General features: G+C 36.9%; 1 protein-coding gene across 1 annotated transcript; it reads right to left on the bottom strand.

Moving 5' to 3' along the window:
• Nucleotides 1-13,509: 13,509 nt before the first annotated feature.
• On the bottom strand, nt 13,510-25,894 carry CD96 (CD96 molecule). Its single transcript, XM_072398671.1, has 6 exons — nt 25,810-25,894; nt 23,400-23,636; nt 20,914-21,216; nt 19,173-19,514; nt 17,446-17,559; nt 13,510-15,939 (listed from the first exon to the last, which is right to left on the bottom strand). The coding sequence occupies exons 1-6, from the start codon at nt 25,886-25,888 to the stop codon at nt 15,923-15,925; spliced, it is 1,092 nt and encodes a 363-aa protein (XP_072254772.1). The 5' UTR covers nt 25,889-25,894; the 3' UTR covers nt 13,510-15,922.
• Between the last annotated feature and the right edge of the window lie 304 nt (nt 25,895-26,198).

Genomic DNA, 26,198 nt, shown 5'->3' with positions numbered 1-26,198 from the left:
ATTTGGATACTCTATGTTACATTTACTTTTCTTGTTATATCCTGAAGTTTTCACTATACAAAAGTAACAGTCACTGAAATGATCTCCTGGGTCTCGCCAAACCATAGGTATTCCAAATGGCATCTTATCACGTGTTCCCTTTGTCCACATCCGTAAAACCTTGACACACTGTTTGCACACTTTATGAACCTTATCTTGATCACCAAGCTTAACTTTTAAATATGCCAAATAGGCTTGTTCTACAAATGTGCTGATGTTCACCCATTGACTGGAAATGGTGAAACTGCCACAGATATACAAAAGGAATCAGGGTTGTTTAGGCACTTACGGCGAAAAACACCGGAGCCAGACATGATCTGAAGGAAAGGAAATACGTGTGTAAGTAGAAAAATACATTTTGCTTATTCACTACGTAGAGCAGTGCACAACCTCTGACCACACTGTCTTGCATGTAAACTGAACAGCCTATACAAATCCACACTTCAGTAATCGCATTCATATAAGCGGTAGAGAAAAAAACTGACGTGATAGTAGAAAACTAACTGCACTTTCAGAATCAGCATAACTATTTTAGTATAAATAAGCTTAAAAATTGAAGTCAACAAAAAATTTATTAAAAATTGTTCTCCAGTGTAAATGTTGTTATATGTCTTTCCTCTGTAGACATTATTGGGTTTTTAGAATAAATTCTTTAACAAAGCATTTTGCCAAAATGCCCATCCCTTCAATCCGGCTGTCTGATCTGTTTTTATCTGGATCATATTAGGTTAAATTTTCCTTTAAAACCTAATTCAGAATGAAATGGCTGGTTATCAGAAATCTTTATATATAAACTTATCTCACAAAGAGCTCTTGGAATGTGACTGTTGGCCAGGCAGGGCTGATATGACTTAAAAAGCTACGTTCTAAAGATAATATTGTTTAGGAAGGCATCAGAGCACTTTAAGGTTAGGTATGGTCATATACCATATATTTTCAAGTTAGACCATTGCAGGTCAGGGAAAAAAGTGAAAAAGAAATCGGACTGGGGATTTAATACCTAGAGATTGACAAATGTACACTCTTTTCTACACTCACATTTTCAGAGGCAATGTCAGGTTCTTGTTATTCATAGTTACAATGAGTGTAGGTAGGTTTCTAATTCTTTTGCATTTATGGAGAAAATTCTGACCTGGGGCCAGGCTAAAAAGCAAGAACTTATCTGAATGTAAACTGCACCAAATAGATATTTAGTAACTTGTGCAAAACTTTTAAAAGCACTCAAACAATACTTCTATTAGCCAGAAATCATCTTTTGTCCCACACTTTGGAAGGGCTCAGTTTTTTGACTAGATAGCCAAGTCCTGCCTACTGTTATTTCACTGTCATTGTGATAGCCTAAGTGTCCAGTAGAGTAATTTTCATGGCAGTTGGTAAATTATAGCTAGATCAGGGAAAGTTAGGTCCCATAATAAAGTAGGGGGAACAATTTTAGAATTGTAGGATTTTAGGATTTTGTTGAGGATATTTAACATAATAGAAAGGCATTTTTGTCTATGCTCCTACACAAAGCAGACTTTTAAATAATAAAAATGTAGATAAGATTTACTTTAAAATAATTCACATTATATAACTCTGTATTAACTGTAAGAGTGAACATTATCCAAAAACATACAATACAGAAAAGGCATTAGACAAAAGGGAGTTTTGTAATTCTGTAGTTATTGCAAAGTCAAAGAAAAGTCAGCAGACCATGGTAGACAATTTTATCAAAATAATTCTTAAAAGCAAACATCTGAAGTTGCATAAATAATGCTATATTGACAAAATAACAAAGGTAGCTTTATCAAGCATATGAATGATCTGTAGATACATTTGCATCTCATTGTAGCAAGCCAACAGATTGTTTCATAGCTGAGAGATTAACTGCAACAAAAGTTGTTAAAAACAAATTAGATGTTTTGGGAAATTGTCCTTCTTATCATTCATGGATGGCTGAATGATTTGCACTATAAACACATCTCTGTTTATAATCTATCACAACCTTCCTATGTGCTCCTATTTTGCACTTTGTATAAATTCAATATACTTTTTCTATCTTAATTTTTGGCGGCCATCTATCACTGACACACTCTTCAACCAAGAAATGTTGCATTTTAGGTAATTTTAGTGACTTAACAGGTACCTTTTATATACTGTGACAGTAAGTCTGTTATCGTCTAAAGAGCACCTAATGCCAAAATGGAAGTTGTGTGCATACTGAAATGGCAGAAGAGAGTTTCCAGTCCTCTTGGCATTTACAGATAGACACTCAGACCAGGCCAACTCTTCTGAACCAGGTGGTAAATTGCACTCAGGAGAGCATTTGCTGAAATATCTAATTAGTCATTCTCTTGCCACATGTCCTAAAGTATATTCTGGGAGGTAATCTGTTACCCTTTCAACTTCTTTGCAACTTCTGGCTGGTTTAAGTGGAAATCATTACCATGCAAGGCTATGGAAATGGTTCAGGTACTTGTTGACTAAAAAATAAAACAAATATAAAAAAAATCTTTCCATTTGAATATAACTGAAAAAATGTAAATTCTTAGAATTTGTTTTTTCTGACTGAGCGAGTCTTTTCTAATTGGACCACAGTTTTGAAAAAGTCTCAGTTTAAAACTATTTCTTACATTATGTATATCATTTATTAAAAGTCACTTGCTCCATGCTTCATATATTAGGTAATACTGATGGAGCAGGCACAGTTGTGCATCACCATATGTTAACAACTTGCCTACGTCTCAATGTGTGCAGTGGTGTTACAGGCAGTACCAACCTTGGGTTTTGCAACTTTTCACCAAAAAAATTTAGTGCCACAGCGGCTATGGCCTACTTTTGAGGGCTTTTGCCTTAGTGTTTTTTTTTCAGCCAGTTCTGGCTGGTTTTACAAAAAGTCTCCTTTTTTTAATGCTTTGTCCTAGCAGCATCAGCATGACTGGGGAGAACAGGGAGCAGACAATAATTGGGTTGGTTCTTTGTGTAGTCTGGGGTTATGGAAAGGTTGGCTATAGGGGGGAGGTAAGGAAACGGAAGTTAAAGGGACTATACTCAAAAACTAGTCTTTCAACAGCTCACATGCTCAGCAGCAGCAGATGAAGCAGTCGCACAGTGACAAAAAAAATCTGCATAATTAGGGCAGTGGGAGTGGATTAGAAACACTCCCACCAAGGATTGCATTTCCCAGATTGCACCTCACCGCCTAGACTATGGAGAGACCTGGGGGTGTGGCCAGAACTCGTTTTTAATGTTTAACCTCCCTAGTGGTCTAATTCCGTGCAAATTTCCATGCAAAAAGCAGTACAATTGTTTGCATGGAAATGCATTTTTCATAGTAGGCTATATTTCTTAGGCATAACTCGCCAATTTGAGTAAATTTAATACATTTAATAATAAACTTAAAATAAAGAAACACAAAAATCTGTTAAAAAAAATAAAAAAAAAAATATTTAAACATGTAATGTAAGTTTACAGTAGCATGTATAAAATATTTATAATATAATTATATATATTATATGAATGTTTTTTTGTATTGGACTCAATACAGCTATTTTGTATTGAATTCAATACAAAATTATTTAAATTTTCCCGTGATCCGCCAGCACCGACGCATGCACTGACGTTACCGGGAAACCCCGGAGATCGACGCTGCATTATGTGGCTGGAGATCGAGGAGGAAAGACGTGTCCCCAGGACAAGGTAAGTGGGGTTTTTTTTAGTTAAAAGCTACCCCGTGACTCGGGATTGCTTCTATTTGCAGGTAAAAATCCACCCTGAGTCACACTCGGGAATACTGCTAGGGAGGTTAAAGGTAAAAGCAAGCGGAAAAAAAAAAGTATTCAGGTGATTTTAACTTATCCATAAGCCAAAGTTATCCATAAGCCAAAGTTGATTTTATGACTATAGGTACGCTTTAAAGTAATATACGGGTAGTGGATCAAAGGGGATGGTCAATCATTTTTGGACAGAGTAGGGAAAAGTTTTCCTACCCTGTTGGTTTATGGGGAGGTTGAGGTCCACAAAGGAAGTTATCCTTTGGTAGTAGTAACAGTGGGATAGGAATCCATCTTTGGTGTGGAAACTCAGGAATGCTGTGGTAAAAGCTATTTCAGAATGGTTTTGGTTTGGGCTGCAGTATTTGTACACTATATTTTATACATCATAGTAGTGCAGATTCCAAGTGTGAGTGGGGGAGGCCTTCAAAGAGTTATTAGTGTTCAGGATTGTTAAGGTATGTTTTGTTAATGTTGTGTTATGACAATGACACTTAAACCAACGACTAAATACTCGGGGGTTCATTTATAAAACAGGGAACCAGATCTTGCCTCAAACAATCTTTCATCTTCCAGGTCCATGCGTTTCAATAACAGTAATTTATTCCCACAAAGGAATGTTTGATAGAATGTCAAATTCCCTGTTTTATTAACCTCCTTGGTGGTAACCCCGAGTGTAGCGCGGGGTAAAAAAAAACAGCTGATAACGATAACCCTGAGCCACACTCGGGGTAGCTAAAAAAATAAAGAATAAAACTTACCTGGTCCCACTGGTGTCCTGCCCATCTGATCCTGTCCTCTGGCCATGTCCTCTTGCTTCGATCTGTCCCTCGGCGAGTGTGCTGATGTTCCCAAGGAGTTCCTGGTGACGTTGGTGCTTGCATCGGTGTGTGCAGGAGCAAATTATTTTGAATTGGATTCAATACTAAAATAACTGCATTGAATCCAATACAAAGTAATCATTATATTATATAAAAAAAAAAAAAAAATATATATATATATATATATATATATATATATAAATATTTATTTAGATATATATATATATATATATATATATATATTTATATATAATATAATGATTACTTTGTATTGGATTCAATACAGTTATTTTAGTATATATATGCTACTGTATGCTACTTAATATATATATGCTACTGTACAGGTATATTTCAGTATTTTTGATTTATTTAAAACCCTTGTTTTAATCATGAAAGAAAATTTACAGCTTTTAGACATATAAATCTGGACAAAAAGAAAGAGCCCAGCAGGTTAATAGAGCCCTAATTGTGTCCCTAATTTAATGAAATATTTACAAAGTTAAGAATCAGGCATTTCAATCTTTTTGGTACTGACAAGGACCTGCCACAGCTGTGATAATATGCAAGTATGATACAGGTTCCATAAAGCAAAAAGGAAACAACAATATGCCATCTTCAAAACAGTCTAAAATAAATATATACTTCCTCTATAAACACCCCTGAGAGCAGCCTTGTCTTAGCAAACCCCTGCTAGAATAGCTAGTTCCACAGCTCCCAGTACATTAGCCTGGTGATCAGTGGGAAGAATGCTTCTTTACATTGCAGGTAGGAGGATTGTCACCCTTACAGATAGCCAAAATAATCAATGCTGCCAGTAAAACTGATCCGAGCGCCACAAATTGTTTTTTTACTCAAGGAGTAGTAACCTCTGGAGGAACCCTGGTTAGAGGTAATCACTTACCCCCAAAAGAAAAATTCATTCTTCCTTTCCAAAAGTGTAGTTTTCTTCTTCTTTTAAAAAGCTCAGGATATACAAAATTTGGTGTTAACAGCAGTAAAAAAAATGCTTAATTTAACAATCCAGTAACCCCAATCATTAACTAGTCCACCCCCCATTTCTAATTTTAATAAGTATTTTTTTTCAAAGTAATGTATTACCTTTAATGATTTAAAGTTTAAATTCATCAATACAAAGATAAGATAAGACTTTCCAAAATATGGTAGAACAATAAGCAGACTTCATTAATCCAGTGTTTTATATATATTTATATAAAGAGAATAAAAAAATCTGAGCAATCTATAATATTTATATTTATCGGCAAAATTAAGATAAATAATTTGATGAAATAATGAAATTCTAAAAAAAACAAAAGCAAATTTAAAAAAATTTGATAGGGACAGCAAGCAGATGGAAAATAAACTGAAAAACCACATTGTCAGATGCTTTATCATAAAGAGTACTGTGAAAATCAATTGTGGTCAAAGTGGTCAGCTGTGACAGAAACTGCTGCAAAAGCTAAGGAACAGTAAAAAAAAACAGCATTTCCTGTTATAATGCAGAAGAGTGAAGGTGCAAAGTGTTGCATAAAGTTTTAGTCAAGCAGAAAAAAGCATGCCTAAAGTGGACCTAAACTTTAACATCAGACTTAGTATTAGATATCTATTCTCACCTTGCCATGGAATGTCAGTCCCCCTTAGTGGCGCAACTAACATCTAAGGACTTGTGCAATATTACATTTTTGTTTTGGACTTTAGATACCAACTCCTAGGGGTCTATATAAATTTTCTATGCAAATATATTTAACATTTGCTTAACAAAAACTTAACAAAAAAACATAACTTGCAAATGTTAAAATGTGTAAAATGTTATTTTCTGATATTTAGGTTGTCTTACACATGGAGAATGAAATATTCATTTGGTGAATAGGAGTTTCACTATTGGACATATTTTTTTTTTGTGCATGACTGCGAATATTAGAAAAAAAAACTTTATTTATCCTGTTGCTATTTTTACCCAATTAGCTAGAAGCCAGATGTTTTTCTGTAAGTAGATCATTCTGATGAGCATAGGAAAGCTGCATAATTATACAGCAAAAATAAAATCTTTCATATTTATGGCTCTTTTCCTTATTTGCGGATTTATTATAATTGCAACCAAATGCACCATTAACAGCTTTTCAATGTTAATTGGACGGATAATGTAACTGAAAGTCAGGATAGGGCAATTAATTAAAAGTAGACTGGTGGACACTATATTTGTATATGGTATATGTATATGTAAGACACATTTAGTAGAATTGCTTAAACAGCATTAATGGCATTTAAAATAAATTCAAGAGCCTTTCCAGACAACAAATAAACCAATTAGTGAGCTGCTAATGCTATCCTGCAAACATTACAGCTGTGCTATATTAAAAAAATATCACTGACCTGAGTGCTCTGCAATCCATTGCACATGGAATCCAGACCGTGTCTCAAAGAGTCTCTGAGTGTTTACTTATTTAGGCCTGTACTGTGTAGCTTATTCTTGCGTTCTTTTATCATCAGTCACATTCAATCTTAAATGATAGGTATCAATCTAATTGCTAACTTTTAAACGCCCAATTTCATCTTTGCCAAAATATAAAAAATTCAGTATTTCTACAGGTATAAAATGTTAAAAAAATGTTATGACTGCAGTTGTTATCTACTGTTTATCACTGCCCCACAAAGACTGTTTTCAGGTCCTTTGGATCTTCCGGATTGAATAAAGCCTAGCTTAAAAACCAGGGAGTTGGGCTTTAAAGCAGAAAACTAAACTTAGAAGAAAAGAAGGGACAGGCAATGGGCCTGATTTACTAAAGCTCTGGAAGGTTGGAGAGGACACACTTTCATCATTGAAGCTGGGAGATCCAGCAAAACTGGAATAGATTTCTTTAAAGGAATTTTTACTTACTTTTCATCCTAGTGACAATGGTCAATGGTGGAAAGACTAAGGGCCTAATATTTTACCAGCAGATACACGGACAACAATAAGGACCTAATAAAAATTCTACTATGTTCCAACACTCCAAAAATTGCCTTTACAAAAAACAAATGTTACTACTAATACTACTTCTTATTCTAGAAATACTTCTAAAAAAAACTAATATTGATACTAATCCTCATCATCGTTCATCACCGCAGAGTAACAATGCAATGAATTTAAAAAAGCACTGAGCAGAGAGGTACAGTACTGCAATAAGACTGTAATGTGGATTTGTAGATGTGAATGTGGAAGGAATCTGTCACTAGAATTATTGACATAATAATATGAATATGACATAGAAATATGACATTTGCATCATGTTTTAGTTATAGGTGTCAAGGCCTATGCACATGCAAGACAGCTGGTTCCTCTCCAATAAAAAAAAATACAATTACAAGGAAACATTGCCTGAAACGTGATTTGTTTTAAGGAGACTTTCAAAGAGCTTTACCTCCTTTCTCATTCTACAAATCTTAATTCCATTGCTGTCACAGTGAATTTAATCTTTTAAATCCCTTACCAAGAACATGTATGCAAATATTACATTTTGACTGTATTCTGACTTTTTTTGATTCTCGTTTTGCAAATCAGTGGCTCTAAAAGCAGTGAAGTCAGTGGAATAACTTAAAAGCCAGCAACTAGCATTTTTAGAAGGGGTCAACTATGGCAGCTTTGCTTTGGTATTGGCTTTAGATACAAACATTTGTTAGAAGTTTTAGACAGAGAAAGGAAGGTTTAAAACCTGTCAGGATGTTAATGCTTCTTGTGTCCCTTGTGATGGTGATGTTTGTCTAGGCAAGCATTGTCAGCATTAGTGGAAGTAGGGCAAATCCAACATTGTGAGTTGTCATTAAAACAAGAAAAAGAGAGGTAATCTTCCAATAGGGTCACATATCTTAGTGGTAACTACCTAACAGGAGAAATACATTTACAGAGATTCCTTCACACCTTTTGTTGCGTCTACGGGACAGATCCCTACCACCTTCCCATTCATTGCATTTATCATAGGCACGGGCCAGTTCAACTTTTTATTCTTCTTGTTTCAGCCCTTCTGATAGTTCTTACCCCCTCCCTATTGGTTATACCAGCGTTTCTCAGTGAACTAGGCTTCCCAGCAATCTCAGGGTTCATCCAGAGGTTACTAGGGTTTCCTTGTGTAAAAAATGAGCAAATGTGTGCCTTTTAAGTAAGCAAGGGTTCCATGAAGACCTGAAAGTTATTGCAGAGGTTACCTCATAATATAAGGTTTGAGAACCACTGGGTTATAGATATAGACCAGTGTTCATAGTTCCCTCCCCCATTCCTGTGTTTGCAGCTCTCCATTTGTTCCTGAACACTACCCACAAAGGAATGGGTGGAAAAAAGTTACACAGAAATGTGGATTTGCAGTCCCATGACCACATATACATTAAAAAAAATAAAATTATTCATGGAAATTAAGTGATATGCCATGTACGAAGTTCCATGGGGCTCAGATTGTATTTGGGATATTTTCAGCACCTTTAAATGTTTTCTTTCGTTATTGTTTTGTCTTTCTTCTCCATTGCCATCAGTATAGCTATGTTACTTCTTTGTTTTCTTCTTAATGAATAACTCTTACAGGAGACAAGAAAACACATTTCTGGTGACTTTGGACAACTTTCCACTAAACAGTGAATCGATATTTGTTTCCCTACAACCATGCGGAAATAGTGTTAATACTCTTACAGTTCCTGTCACACCTTCTTACACACCATGAATAAACTTCACACTTTACACTTTATTGTATTGTATGTTTTACTTCATGTTACCCAAATTATGGTATGTACAGCTAAGGGTGATTTGATCAACTTGAACTCCATTCAGTATTCTCTACAGCAAAAACTACAGCTGGCAGCAAGCTTCTCCAAACCAATAGATCTGTAAAAATTATTAACAATAACAACTTTTATTAATGTTCTGTTTTTTGTGCTGCTTACTTATCATTCATTTTGGCATTATTTGTGGTTCTTGATTGGCTGATTCAAAAGGGACGAAGCGGGAACCAGATAAAAGTTGAGGAGTGACGGGGTGGGAGGTCTGTTTGAAGAAAGCGGGAAGAAGAAGAAACAGAGGAGCGTCTTACCAGGGCACTTGCAGGACAAAATATACTGATGGGGGAGATGGATAACTTGTTGTCAGGGCTGCGAGCTATGGCTGATTCCGGAGGTGCAGGCTGACTTAAACAGCCAGTGTCAGCATTACTTGACAAGGATGCGGGGAAGCGGGCCCTCGGCGGGTTTGCCCGCCGGAGCACTTTAGTCCTTTATCACCCAGGGTGAGCCGCCAAGCTCGGAGCCCCTTAGGGGACCCTCCAGTCTGCCCTGAACAAAGTTCAATTGGTAAGGCAGGGCATATGAGGAGGGAGGAATCCTCATTGTAGGCAGAGCTCTCAGGAGGGGGAGCTGAGAAGGATGCGGATGCAGTCTCCCTCTCTGCATACGTTACGCCCGGAGTGAGTGGTTTCCCCTGTTCGGGGGAGGACCTGGCGGAGGAAAATGGTGTCAGCAGGCTCCAGTCTGGCAATAGGGTCGGCCGGAGGTCTGGGCGCATCTGAATGCTGTGGATGGACAGGGGGTGAAGGCCTAGTGGCTGTAGTCTGCCTTCTGGATGCCGGAGGGGCTGTGAGCTGCAGGGGCAGGTGGCCTCCATGTCTGACATTTGTGAGGACAGCACGCAAGCATCGATGGGCGCAGTGAGAGAAGAGGGCGAGCTGGGAAGTTCTGACCAGGAAGGAGGTGGATCGGATTCGAAAGCTCCTGAGGTGGCTCTGCAGGAACCAGGCGGCAGCCAGGCAGCGGTTGGGCTTGCGATGGATGCGGCTTCAAAATGGTCAGCTCCTGGTGGTCAATGTAGACATTTTAATAATTATAGGAAGGAGGGGGAGTTTGGGGCAAGTGGGGTTGGGAGACAGGAAAAAGGGATAGCAGGCCTAGGAGAGGGGGGAAGTGCGGTGGAGGGGGGTCGCTTGGATGCTGAGGTAGGGATGCAGGGTGTGTTGCCAAAAGACAAGGAGCCTGTGGGTCCGGTTGGAGATTGGATGCCGCAAGGGGGGCTGGGGGCCTTCCCAGATCTGGGGCAAGTACTCCGTTAAGTAGTCAAGTTGATGGCAGTCCTAGGGGAGAAGGCGCCAGGGGTTGCAGTCTGAAGATATGGTCACACCAGGGGCGTCGGACGTTGGGACTTTGGTGAATAGTGGGGGCCCCCCAAGTGGGAAGGACGCGGGGGAGGTAAGTTTGAGTGATTCTGCAAAAGGTGAAATTTATGTGTGATTTTAGGGCCCCCTGGGTTCTCATTTGAAGAAGGAGGTTTGTGAACAAATCTGGAAGGGTAATTATGTGGACATCTTTTCACTTTTGCCTTTAGAACGCTTTAACTTGGATAAGGTTCGCAGTGGTGAAGGCAAGAAGGGGGAGGAGGAGCAACGGCTGGCCAGAGCGATACCGCGGACGTTTAAACTTTGCCTGTCGTATTTTGCCCATGGGTAGGATTTTTGCACAGCTACTGGCAAGGGCTACGGCAGGGGTGAAGTACCCGACGCATTATGTGTGGCTTTCCAAGGAGTTGCAGGAGGATCTGGAGGTTTGGCTTTCATTTTTGCTCGCATACAATGGCAGGTCTGTTTGGTTGGATGAGGTTATGTCGGCTTTTGATTTGGAGCTTTACACAGATGGGGCTGCGTCCTCAGAGTATGGTGTGTATTTCAAAGGTAAGTGGTGTGCAGAGCCATGGCCACCAGGTGGGGCCGAGGCAAGTTTGCTTTCTAATTTAGCTTTTTTTAGAGCTGTTTCCAATTGTGGTGCCGTTGGCCTTGTGGGGTAAGGCATTTGCTAATTTGGGGGTTGTTCAAGTAGTGGATCAGTGCTCGGCTTCCTCCTTACCAGTCATTAGGCTAATGCATCAGCTGGTATATTTTAGCCTGCAGTTTAATGTTTTTGTGCGGGCAAACCATGATCCAGGGGTTGTTAATCAGGTGGCGGATGCTTTGTCTCGTTTCCAGTGGGACCGTTTTCGGCAGTTGGCACCAGGAGCGGAGCAATGTGGAGTGAAAGGTCCTCTGGAGCTGTGACAGATCGTGTTGGGATCTTGACCGGTTTGGTAAGGGGATCGTTGAGTGAATCGAAATGGAAGGCGTATGCAGGAGTGTGGTGGGAGTGGGGTGAGCCTGCACAGGGGGGTTTGTTGGTGAGGACGATGGAGATAGAGTGGTGGGGTCCTGCACTGGATATGTTTATGCTACTTGCGTAATTTGTCTTGGGCAATGCTGCAGAGGAGGATGGAGGGATTGACATTTTTCTTGAAGTTTGCCGGGTGGTGGGATGTGACAAAAGACTTTGTGGTACGACAGGTGTTAAAAGGGTATCGGATGGGTCTAGAGTTGCAGGGCGACAAGAGACGCCTGGTTTCTTTTGAATTGTTGGGAAAATTGATTTTTCATTTAAGGGGAGTGTGTTTTTTCAGATTTTGAGGTAAAATTGTTTTTTGTTTGGCCTTTTTCGGTGCTCTGAGGATAGGTGAGTTGGTGAGCCGGACGGGAAGAAGGGCATTCAAATGGACAATGTGGTATTTTCAGGGGACAGTGAGCTTGGGGTGTGGATCAAAAAATCAAAAACTGACCCATTGGGTAAGGGTTTTTGGATTAGGTTAGGTAAGCTGCATGGGTCATGTGTATGTCCAGTGGGGGCGTTGCGCAGCTTTTTGGCAAAAAGGCCGATTCAACCAGGTTCGCTATTGATGCATAATGACTGCAGATTTTTATCACGTTTCCAATTCACAGCTGTTTTTAGAAAATGTTTGCTGGCGGAGGGTCTGGTCCCCACAGAGTATGCGGTGTACTCTTTTCGAATTGGGGCAGCTACTGAGGCAGCCAGATGGGGGCTAGAAAAATCTGCAGGATTGAAGAAAAGCTGTTGGAAAAAGGTGGAAGGGCAAGTGGAAAAAGTTGGTGGGGCTGCTGGTGGGCCTGGTAACATTTCCGAGGCAATGTAAGGCAGCTGGGAACTTCCTTCCTGATAAGGAAGTGATGTTGGTAGCCCCAAAAAATTGAAGGTTGGTGATGAGGTTGCCTTCGGGGACCTACAACCGAGGTGTTTTTCTGGAAATGAGGGGTAGGGAGGTTAATGTAATGGTAATGTTAAGGTGGTTTGATTAATAGTTGATCAATTAGTTGGTTGTCAACTGATAATAATTGATATGGTTATATATACGTTATTATCTATTGTTATGGTTATTTATTGTGATTGGAAATAAAGAACGGCTGCTACAAGCCATGTTGAACTGCAAATAAGTGTGTTTGGTGTATTTTTGAGGTAAGAGGATAAGTGGGTTTAACATTTGGAACAGCGGGAAGGGCCATCTGGGATCCCTTAAGTCAAGGTTCCAACCAGCAAAAACAATGGGCCTGATTTAATAAAGCTCTCTAAGACTAGAGAAGATACATGTTCAACACTGAACCTGGGTGATCTAGCAAACCTGGAATCGATCCAGGAATGAAAAAATTGCTACCAAATAGCAAATGATTTTTAAGAACTCTAAAGTATAGGGAAGAAATAAAACTTCTGCCAGATATTTTGCAATCTGGACAGCAAATAGTGCATATGATGGAAAAATGGAAAATAGTGGAAAAATACTCTAAAAACATAATATTTCAGTAAATGAGGAAGGATTAGAATTTCTGCCAGGGTTATATTATTGTATGTCGTCCTGTTACAGTACATACCTGCTCCCCTAATTTCTAATTCTTCTGTTGCATGGAAAGGAATCTGAAATCTCATAGACAGCAATAAATGTGACACAAGACTTACGTTTTAAGTCAAAAATAGAAATACTAAGTGGTTAAGTTGGGTTCTTTATTACTTTATTTAATATACAAATGAAAACAATTAAGCCACCAATCGTTTACTATCTTTCATGTTCAATAAATTATCTTAACTAAAGAAATACATACCAAAATAATTTTATACATATTACAAATATATACAAAGTAGCCAATTTATTGTATAAATTCAATACAAAAAGAATATAAATCCTAATTTCTTGCATCAAAATATCAAGTATATAGGGGAAAGGTTAATATATTTTCCATAAGCCTCATACATTTCTAGACTCATTTGAAAATAAATACTACCGACAAAACAGAAGGTCCATTTATAAAACAATAATTTTGACAGTAAGTAAAACATTCCGTTGGAAAATTATTTACCGTCATTGAAACACATGGACCTGGAAGATTCTAGGGGAATGTTGCAGTAAATGTCAGTGTCCTTTAATTAGAAGAAAAACCTTGCATTCAATACTATAATTTAAATTTCAACTACAAAATGTATTCACTTTCACCTAGAAGGTGTGTAAAGTAAAAGGGTCAATGTTTATTGATGCACAAACTGAGTTTACTGTGGGGCAGGAAGAAATATGGAAACATGTCTTGAACATGAATTAGAATAACAATACCACATTCAGGTGTATATTTCTTTGCCAGCTATGAAAACTAATTGCAAATTCATAAAATGCTAAAGATAAATCTACAGTTGGAAAAATACATTTTTGCAGTAAAATCATTTTGCCATAAGCACCTTACCATCCATGTTTATTATAACATATATCTGTTATTCATTTGTATATTTATTTAAAAATTCCACATTCATTAATAGATATCATAGGAGTCATACAAGTTTAATTGATACACAGATATCAGGGAGTGGAAATATTTCAACAAGATGTTTTTGCAATTAAATCAAATACAGTGTTTAAGAAATAACTGTCAAGTTTATGGGTGAAAAAAGACATCTAGACATCTCTCGATAATTACTAGAGAAAATTTTCTTCATAAAATGCATTTTTTAAAAATGTTTTACAATCCTGCAGTTTATGTGAATATGGTATACAAAAACAGTTTATACATATTTTATAGTTTGGTAAAGGTTAGGAATCCACGCCCAGTTTTCTTCCACTATATACACCCAGTGGCCATTAAACATGAATAAAATCTAGTGTTGGTGTTAGTCAATATCGGAACTTGCTTGCTAAACTGTGAATGAGCATGGTCAACAGGTAATTGCAATGTTCTAGTAAATTAATTAAAGCATTATTGCATATTAGATATGACAACAAGGGTAATATTTATATATTTTTTTTTTTTTTTGATTTGTGCTTGTTTTATTAAATCATACAGACTGATGCAACTGCCATATTGTGTCCTCCTGAGGAAGCCTTTGGCTGAAAAGCGTCAAGGACGCTAACATGGGAAATGTCAAAAATGAAACTGATAAAGGTCTGCATATGTAATGTATAGTGGAATCCATTGTTATCAATCCATGTTTTAGCCTATTGTTTTTTAATAACAAAATACAATACAATAAAGTATATAGAAAATGTTTTTATAACAGTTATTGTCTGTTGATAAGCACCCTTAAAGTCCTATACAAGACAAATTTAGACATATTGAAGGACATCAAGGATGTGTGGTATTTTTGAAGATTCTCCCTGGTACAACTTTTTTGGTTTAAATTTAGCATATTATGAACAAATAAATTTTCATCTGTACATTTCCTTGCCTACTTAGTGTGTGTTGAACTGTAAATTTCATATTCTGCACCACCCAAATCTATACAGTGCTCTATATGTTTCCTAACTCACACAGCCTAAATTTTATACACTGAACTGTACATTTCCTAATCAGTAAGACCTAATATTTCAACACTGAGTGATACATACCCTAATTCCCAGTCTTATTTTGTACACTGCATGCTCCCCCATTGCACACTGCCACATTCTATATGCTGCAGCAATGTGTTTTTTTTGGTTCAAAGACAATGGCAAATATATGCAGTGTGTACTATTAGTAGACAGACTCTTTGTCAATGCCCCTCAACAATTCCCAAGAAGATCCAATGGAGTAATTGACCCTGACTTATGAAAGCTCTCCAAGGTTGGAGAGAATACACTTTCATCAGTGAAGCTGGGTGATCCAGCAAACCTGGAATGGATCTGGTCCAGGATTCAAAACATTTGCTAACAAATAGCAAATAATTTTTAAAAATCCATTGCATGTTTTCTGGATCACCCAGTTCATTTCTGAAAGTGTATTCTCTCCAGCCTTGGAGAGCTTTCATAAATCAGGGCCATTATGTCTTTTTTTTTTTTTTTTATGACAATCTGAAGTACGTGCAGGCTGGAAGCCCAGGGGTTTTAGTCTGTAGCAGCAATATTAACAGATAGGAGGAAATCTATTTGTCTAATTCTTGACCAACAGCTGGTAAAAAGTCATCAAAAATAATGGAGAGAGAGTCATCAATATAGAGCCGGAAAGACTGCAGCTCAACACTTTCAAATAATGAAACAACATGTCAAGCACCAGGAAGATCTGTAAAACAAAGACAGCATATTTTTAAAACAAGCTTTCTGATAAAATAAATTATTATTACTAAATTTAAAGGGTGTACAGAATATATACATATATATATATATATATATATTGGAATACAACTTGTTGAATATGTTTCAATTGTATTGGGTAAAATCAGTAGGTTGTGTACACAAAACTATTCTTTATGTCTTCTGCTAAATTCATTTTAGAAATATTTTGTGAAAAGCCTAATGTAAGTTCCTGTATTCATTGACAAATTCACTACCCCATCACTGCTGAATGCGTCAGTGGAGTGAAATACCTGTGTCGGTATGCAATTACAGGAGACTACTGCTAGACCTTGTGATTACAAATGTTGTGAAAGCTTTTGTTAGTAAAAAAAAGATGTTATAAGCATTGATATAATATACAATTTAAAACATTACAAAAATAACCAAAATTCTTTTTTCATTTGGACTCCTGGCCAAAAAAGTTACCTAAGCCTGGAATGAGTAGAGTGTGTAAAACCCTAGCATAACATGTCAACAAAGCAAGGCTGTTTATTAGTGTTGGTCGAATATCTCTCTATTCGATTTGACATCTATTCGAATACCATTAAAGTCAATGGTGGGAGAATTCTGGGTATTTTTAGGAACTGTGAAGAACTGCAACAGCTCTGCTCCCCTGATTGCTCTTGCAGCCCTTTACTAGTTGTATGTGTGCAAGAACACAGGGAACACATAGGGATAGTGCTCCCTGATTGGCTGAGAAAAGCTTTCCTCATCCAATCAGAGAGCACTAGAGGTTTTGAATTGGGGGACTTGTCCCTATTTAACCCCTAGTGCCGGGGATCGTACCCTAATCTCAATGAGTGTGGACAGCCACGGCCGCATTCATTGAGAAGATCCTCGGCACTAGAGGTTAAATGGGGACAAGTCATTCACTTCACTTCTAGTGCTCTGTGATTGGCTGGGGAAAGGAAAACCTGATGACATTTGGGCTGTCATCAAGGTTTACCTTTCCTCAGCCAATCACAGAGCACTAGAGGTAATGAATGACCAGACTTCTCCCCCTTTAACCTCTAGTGCCCGGGGATCCCACACTGACAGGAGGATTCCCACGGCTGTCATTGTGGGATAACCTGTAAAAAAGTTAGTAAAACAAATCACACACATTCAATAAATTACTTTATTATTACATTTTTTTTAACACATTTTTTTACACAGGAATTTGCGAATCCCGTGTTACTCAGGTCGGGTCTATCCGAATTCGAACAGCCATATTCTGGTCGAATATAAGGACAACCCGAATTGGAACACCAACACTACTGTTTATGTTCAGTGAAAGTTAGAAACCCGAATATGATTTTATAATAAGTAGTACTATTTAACTAGATTTGTTACAAAACAGAAGTCCAGATAAATGGAACTAACTACTTCTAGTATGTCATACCTTTGAAAAATGTAAACCCTGACATCATTTTTACCATCATAAGCATTATCATCATAAGCAAAGAAAACTTACATTTTTGTTTAAATGTTCTGCATACGATCAGAACACTTGCAGCAAATGCCGGTGCCAAACATACAGTTCTTACAAAATATACAACGTTTAGTTGGCTGTTCTCATCTGTTTTCTCTGTAACATAGAGAGGAGTCAGTTACCTATTTCCTAAATTGTGGTAAAGAAGTAGAATATATTGCAAGTTAAAATAAAACATTTACATTATATATAGTCATTAGGCATTAGTTTCTGTGTCAAGACATGATCTTCTTAACCACCTTGCCGTTAAGCCCGACCTTCGTTCGGGCACAAAAAAATTGCAAGGATGGTTAACCCCGAGATTTTTCCCATCCTTACTTACCTGGTCCCCCTGTGCTCATCCAGCGTCGTTTTCGTATTCCAGCGTCGTCCTCCCTCTCCAGCGTCGGGTGCCAGCGGGACCGGTAAGATGCCGGCTGGCATCTTGTGTTCTGCCGGCCGGCTTCTTACCTGGTCCCGCTGATCGTCCGACGTCCTTCTCGTTCGAGCGCCGGATGATCTCTGAAGGGAGAAGCCGTCCGGCGGAGAAAAAAAAAACAGACGGCTCCTCCCTGCGTGCGTGATTTCGTCGGCGCGTGTGCGGGAAATTCAAATAGAAACTAATTCATTCATTTTGTATTGAATTCAATACAAACTCCTGTATTGAATCCAATACAAAATAATTCAAATAAATACAAAGTGTGTAATTGGTAAATTCAAACTGTCATTTTGTATTGGATTGAATACAAACTCCCGTATCCAATCCAATACAAAAAATAAAAAAAATAAAAAAAAAAAGTAAATAACTTGGAAATTCAAATTTATATTTTGTATTTGATTGGATACAAACTTGCGTATCCAATCCAATACAAAATAATATAAAATTAATACAAAGTACATAACTGGTAAATTCAAACGCTCATTTTATATTGGATTGAATACAAACTCCTGTATCCAATCCAATACAAAAAAAATAAAAAAATAAAATAAAAGTAAATAACTTGGAAATTCAAATTCTTATTTTGTATTGGATTGGATACAAACTCCCATATCCAATCAAATACAAAATAATTCAAAACAAACCCCAATAAATACAGAATCAAAGTTTTAAAAATTGCCACTTATTCCCTGGATGGCTAGTGTGTAACACTGTGTCTTATCTTACCTTTGCTGATCTTCTCCTAATTTTGACCATTTGCTGCCTGCTTTGACCTCTGCCTGGACTCCGACATCTCTGCCTGCCGCCTGCCCTGACCTCTGCCTGGACTCTGACATCTCTGCCTGCTTTGACCTCTGCTTGGACCTGGACATCACCGCCTGCCTGACCCCCCCTGCCATGGCTTCAAGCTTTGTTTATGTAGTCATGTTTAAGCTGATTTTTGTGTTTTTCCTTTAATTTTATTAAAAGTAATTTTTTTTTTTTTTTAAATGATTGTGTGTTTCAAACATTTTTTATATTCATATTATCTACTAGAACCCCTGTTCGGACATATTTCTGTAAGTTACAGGTCTACAATTTAAAAAAAAAATTTCATGAAAAACGATGGATCACTTTTGGTACAGAAATCTAGACCTCAGTGTAACGCTCAGGAGGTTAAGAAAGGCACCTACCTATTAAGATAAAGCTTGAAAGAAGCTCTCTGGTAGCATGAATATATTGTAGTATAAAGCAAATAGTTCAATACTATATAACAATCAGATGTATTATGGGGAAAGCATATTGAACATACCTTCACCTGCACTTGGAATCAGTGCTGATGTTTTAAATAGATCTGTAGTAGGTTCATATGTGTTGTATTTATACCAAAGTTCAATTGGCACAAAAGCTACTAATGTCCCTTCATAAAAAACGATACATGTCCAGTTTATGCTTTCCGTAGGGTCACCTTCAACTAACATACTGCTATTTGTTTCTTCATTTTTTAAAATATCAGTCTTTACAGGAACTGAACCCATTGCAGTTGATTTGGTCCAAACAAACACAATGTTATTCTTAGGCAATGGATGGGATAATGAACAAGTCAGTACCATAGGGTATCCATGGAAATCTTCTGTAGAGGGATATGCAGTCACTAAAAGACAAAGAATTGTAATAATTTCTTTATACGCAAGCAAAATATAAAACAAAATTTCATAGGGTAACACCTAACAAAGTTCACTGTTTTTTAAAACCTAAAGCACTGAAATTCTGCATATCCAAATTCAGATAAAATGCCTTAACATGATAAAAAAAAGAATTGGTTTCATTAGAACTTGTTTTCACCAATGTGTTGTGTTCAAATGTGTTGGCAAAAAACTAGATTTAACTATTTGAATAAATGAAATGACGTCTTTAAAAACACTGCGCATCCATCATGGAAGAATAATTGGGACTTTCTGAGATATGCTAATGGTTTGGCTTCAATGTTGTCACAGTCACAATACTGGAACGAGTATGGCGATAAGAAATTCTTGCACTTATTTAGAGCACGCTTGTTCCTTGTAATGAATCGGAGGTACTTAAAGCGGACTTATCACCACAATTCTTACTTTATATAGAAGGGTAGATAACTATTCTGTATAAAGTAAAAACATTTTTTTTTCTTTTATTAAATGTGCAGTAAGATTGACACTTTTTTTATACTAATAAAGCAGCATACGCCACAAGATTGATCAGGTGATGTAGCCAGCAGACAGAAGAAGAAGGAAAAAGATGACGGCGAAGAAAGAAATTAGGACAACACAGAACCCTATGGAAGACAACTCTAGAGGGATCAAGAGATCTACAAAGTAAAGGTAAGTGGCTATATCTTTTTTTGTTTTTACTTTATTTCCGCTTTAAGTGAAACTCCAGCCAAGAAGCACAAGCAGAAATGAATAGCCTTATATAACATAAAACAAAACCATTTTTTTTTGCAATATTTATATCCAATCCAGATTGTTTTCCAACAAGATTTTCTTTCTATCATTAGATGACCTTAGACTGATGGGCAACAACATGTAACCCACCTACTCAATCTCGGGTCGCTTGGACCCACCCCATCCTGTGACTGAATGCTAAAAAAAAACACAGGTAAGTAATTAGCTCATCTCCCTGTCACTCTTTCTTCTTATTAGTATGCATTTTGTCAACACATGAACCAAGCCAGTTGCTACCTGCCCAAACCAATGATATTCATCTTTGGAACTTGGGAGACAGGTGTAAATACTTGCCTCATGTCACAGGTACTAAGTCTGATTGACCGTTTAGAACCTAGTACTGCATCCTGCGAGGAATAAAGTCATGTAATCTCTGAAATTGATAAATCATAGTTTTTTTCAGGAAATTGAAAGCTGACAAAATTTGGTTGTTAAAGAAATTAAAGTATCTGAATTGTCAGTGAAACCATTCAGATGTATTCTCATTTGTGGGACAGTGGTAACTGTATTTCTATTTTTCCAGGTTTTAAACAATCATTATAACTTTTTTTTATTCACATATATAAAAATTACCTTTAATGGTAATGAGATGTATAGTCTTCCCAATATGGTCAGAAAAATGACATTGATATTTTCCAGCATCTTCAAAAGTCACAGGTGAAAGTTTTAATGCAAAGTCAGGAGAAAATTTCAGACGGGTTTGAAAATTCTGCTCACTTATTATCTTGTTATTTTCTAATGTAATTGTTGCTGTGCTTTGTGAGTCTGAAGAGATCCACTTCCATTGCAGACTGGTGGCTTTGGTGAGCCTTTTACAATACATTAGCATGTCATTCCCAACCAATCGAAACTTCACCAGTTCTTCACCTGAAGACCCTGCAACAGGATAAGTAACAACAATCCAAATACATACCTATTAATAAAGATAAAAAGCTGAAGCTGAACTAAAGTTCAGATTTAAAAGTTTGGGGTTAGGCAGAAAAGGATAAGCCATGTCCTTTTGGCAATAAGCATCCTTACCTGCCTGGTTGCTGTCATCTCCCGTCAAAGTTTGCCTGTTGCCAGGTTCACCACTATGCTTACAAAAGCTAATAATTTTAATTAGAGAGGCCAGCAGCAGGAAAAGAATAGGCGGAGGGTGCAAAGCATTAGCCCGGGGGGTAAGGGTTAAGGAGAAAAGGAAATGGATGGGGAGTGGTTGAATGGAGGATTGGCTAGAGGGTAAAGGGGAGTGTAGTATGGGAAGGGTTAAAAATGGTTGGATCAGAAGTGGGAGGATGTAGTGGGTGGGAAGAAAAAGTTTCCCACCCACCCATCCCTATAGTGGGTAAAGGGGTAGTTCAGATTAGTCAAGGCGGTTGGGGTCTTGGAAGGAAAGGGTTCTGTTTTGGTAAAAATGGAAACATTTTGGTATGAGGGATTCTCCTTGTTGGGGGTCCCCCTTTAAATAAGTTGCTGGTATTGGCCCCTGAGGCGGTGCTGGGCCAGTGTGGTGCTGTTTGAGGAAGGAAAATCCTGTTGCGGTAGGACTTTGCCTCCTGGGACCTGCAGCCTGGTTGTTTGGGTTTAAAACAGGGAGGTTTGTTGGGGTTTTCTTTTTTCTTACAAGATAAGGGTTACTGTTGTTTAATGTTAAGCGGGGGGGGGGGGTAAAATTGTTAATTTATACATGCTATGTTAATGTATGTTTGGTTTATAAGAAGTTGCAAATTAAGTGTTGTTTATATTTAAAAAAATGGTAATTTATTTCATATGGTGTTTAAATAAATGGCCAAGTATGTGTTGGTATGTGTCAGAGTGTTTTTACAGGTGGGGGTGGTTGAGAAGTAGGTGGGAGGGGAGGTTTGGGGTGAAGGGGAATGGGTAAAGGTCTGAGGTACCCTGGTCATGTTTTTTTTATAAACATGGAGATTCCTCCATGGCAGTGCATGGCTTTCCACATCTTTTCTTTGACAAAACTTTGCTTATTATCCCTACAAATGGCCACAATTGAATAACAATATTCTACCCTTTCTGGTTCAGGTTTGGCCCTTACCATTTTTTACTGATTAATTAAAGATTAGTAAGTGTAAGGAGACATAACAGAAACATCAATCCTTAACTTGGTGAATCCTAGCATGTCAGAATACCCCTGGTTCTAAAGGCTCATTTTTGCAGAGCAATATTGCAATACTAGAATGGGAAACTATCCATAGGGGTCAAGGAATAAAGTAGTGAGGGGGTTGTGACAAAGAGGTGTCTGCTTTTAAAAAAAGGTAAAATGGGGATCAGCATTTTTTTTAACAAGCTGTTTACCACTGTTTGGTTTGGAGTGCAGTTACTCAATTTAAGAGAATGGAGCTTATGATCTTCGCTTTAGAGCTATCAAGGTACCCGGTTTTCCAATTTCAGAAGCCTTATTCCCACTTTTATAAACATGGTATTTTAAAAATGGTGATCATGTTTCTAACAGTGGACAACAAAAACTCTTCATGTTCTCTAAATTAATTGATAGTCATATACCATGGTTTTCAAAGAATTGATTAAAAACATTATTCAACATTATATAATACAAAAATCACATATTCCCTTCACTATATGTGTAAATTAAAATGGACAGATTTGTAATTTATTTTTTTTAACAGTTCTCCATTAGTCTAAAATATACAAAATATATAATAAAGGAGGTGCATTTCTTTATGCATCATGGCCATCCAACTGAGAATAGCATACACGCCACAGTTTTCATGCAAACAGGCCATGCCAGACTCCTTGAAAACAACAAACTTATGTGCTGACTCATGTACTGCTGTCTGTTTCAAAAATACTACAAATCTGTGTAGATCATGGCCCTCTTGAACTGGAGGTAGAAACCCCCGATATACCTTACCATACCTTGTTTGTACATACATATTATATATTTTGTTTTTGTATTGTATTTTGTAGTCATCAGTAAAACAATTCTAGTGTAGTTCTATTGCATTCTTTTTGTCTTTTTCAATTTGTGGAAGTTCCAGTTAGGAGCAAAAGGCAATTTCTGAAAATGGTACATTTAAAAAAAATCTATGCCAAATACTTACTTTTATTTAACTCTAGGGATGTCACAGAAATAATATTGTTTTGTGAAACACATCGGTATATACCCCTGTTGTTTTCAGAAAAATCGAATATTTGAATGTATACAGTATCATTATAAACAAATTCTTTCATGTTTTTTCTTCTTTCAAAAGATCCAGAGAAAGATGGTTTTCCGGCCATTGAAGAATGACATCCAAGGGTTATATCGGCTCCCAGGGGCAAATACTTCTTTTCCGGTTCTATAGAACAAAAAAATATATATATATTGAAGAAAATGACTGTTGCGAAAGAAATGTAGTTATAGTGGTTAATAATCAAGTACAATGAAAACCCAAATCTAGTCAAATATTTTGAGTAGAGCAAAGACAAGTCAGAACATCTGTCAATTTTTTATTTGTCATTGTTAGAACAAAAAGTAATATGAAAAAAAAACATAAATAAATAAAATAAAATAATAACAGTTTTAGAAAGTGTGAACAGTTTAGAATTTCTGACAATGTTTTTATCACCGTCCAGACCCTCTACTACATACAGTAAAAATCCAGAGGTAAACCAATAAGATTTAACATCATAAGCAAAGAAAGGGAAGGGGGACAGAATAATATACAATATATAATATACAGGTGCAAAATATGTAAGCTATGTAAACATGAACAAAAATGGTTTTTACAGCTAATCACTTGGAAGATTTATCCTCTCTTTTTGAGCAATTTTAGTCATCAGAGTAGAACGTGATGAAGATATATGATGATAAGACAATTTTTGCAATGGTATTTTTTTCATCTAATAATATTTTTGTGCATAGTGAAACTGACATAAATTTTGGCTAACATACAATATTATGCAAAATGCTTAGAAATTTGTAGCCAATGACAAGGTAATTGCAAAGCTCCCAAATATGGTATTATTACCAAAATTCCTGGTGAGTTGGGGGACCTGTGAGAAAAACTCCCAAATAAGTTAAGTTGGGACATTTTCAGATAGAATCTCCTGATCCTCCTGATCCCCTCCCCCCGCTACCCCCAGGCTTCTATGTTCTATGGCACAATTTCCTGAATGGAAATGGTTAAAATTCAGGTAAGTATGCTTCTAGGGGCAGGGAGAAGGAATGATGTTATGCCTTTTAAAAACAATGAAATAATAAGCAATTGTGGCATCTATACCTGTATGTCATTGAGTAGCAAGTGTGAAATAAGATAGGGAGCACTTATTACACAAATACATTTCAAATGGTCTAGACAAATTCATAATCAGCAGAAATTAAATTGTCAAACTGATACAGGGTCCTGGTCCTAGATACCTAGGTGGTGATGATGATCTTGGAAGACCTCTTAGATATAGAGGTAAACCTAGCATGACCTAAAAAGTTTTCAACGCAGGTGATAATACATCTGCAGCATTTTTTCACCACAACACATTCATTGTGTGTTGTGGTTTGCTTAAACTCAAATAAACCCAAATTGCAATGCAATTGTGTCAACATATACTACAGTATAACATAGTTTATCACATGTTTTCACAGTATAAAATCCTAAATGGGGTCACAAAGGAGACCTTTGGAGCTTTAATGCCACCACCAAAATATTACCAATGAGAAAGAATGTAGGATATTTTTTTTTTTTATCCTAAACCAAATATTTTAAAAAAAAACTTTTAACTGATCAACAGCAAATCAACATCATATCAGAAAAAAGCTGAAGTAGCTAACTCCAAACAAATTTACCTAAAGCAAATGCATAAGCCCCCGATTTTGGCACATAGAAACAGATTTATAAATATGCTCTGCAGAGTTTTAAATAAAAATAGCTCCAAATAGAAACCCATCAAATGAATTTGTAAGTATGCAATATTAGGGTTATACCTCCGGCTGCCTTTTATAATACACTGCAGTTCCTAGCACTCAAAAAACTAAAAATGTTTTTGGTCCACATCTGTAAAGACTTTTCTCTTAATGTATTCCTCATCACACATACTATTACTTATCAGCTCAGGCTTTATCCGCTATTTCTAAGCTATCAGTCATTGAAAGTATTGCTGGCATGGAGCTCAACATAGTTTAATTAAATGTCAAAAGAATTATTCTAAACGTGTTTTAAAATTATTTTTCAAATATATCTCTATATTGTGTGGTACACAATTGCAGTTTAAGAAATAGACGTCCCCATAACAGCATTTGTCCTATTTTAAAAAGGTTTTGTGCAAAATGATCCAATATATATTTACAATTTATGCTATTGCCATTTCCAGCACATTTTTATTTCTATGCATTTACAATATTCTTTGTAATATTTGTGCTGTAACCCATAATCACTATTACATAAAAAGTAATAATTAAGGAAATCATTGCCAATACTATCATGTGTACATGCAATCTATGATAGAACAAAATACAAATATTTTGAACACGCTTACCTCTGCATGATGTTATTGCTATCAAAATGATAAATGATGCATAAAAAGCATTTAAGGATCTATACTGCTTAAATTTCATGATGGTGACCAGGAATCTCAGAAAATTTTGCAGTATAATACTATTTCAAACATTTCACAGGTTATCGGAAATGTCCTCATGGTTCTGTTTTGCACATATTAGAAACCACATCCTAACAAGAGCAATGTTTTGTAGTCAATGGCTGCTTATTTAATGTCAGTTCTCTATAGTATGTATGGTTACAAAAACAAATAATAGCCGTGCAAAACGAATAAGCTCCCAGACTGACAAATTTTCAGTATTGTATGAAATTTGTACATTTGCTACATTTGCCCTGATAGGAAAAATGTTTTTGTACAGTATTTCTGCA

This window comes from Pyxicephalus adspersus, chromosome 2 (assembly GCF_032062135.1).
Source record: "Pyxicephalus adspersus chromosome 2, UCB_Pads_2.0, whole genome shotgun sequence".
Taxonomy (NCBI): Eukaryota; Metazoa; Chordata; class Amphibia; order Anura; family Pyxicephalidae; genus Pyxicephalus; species Pyxicephalus adspersus.
The sequence above is the reverse complement of the archived record's forward strand: the minus strand, read 5'-3'. Positions and strand labels throughout refer to the sequence as shown.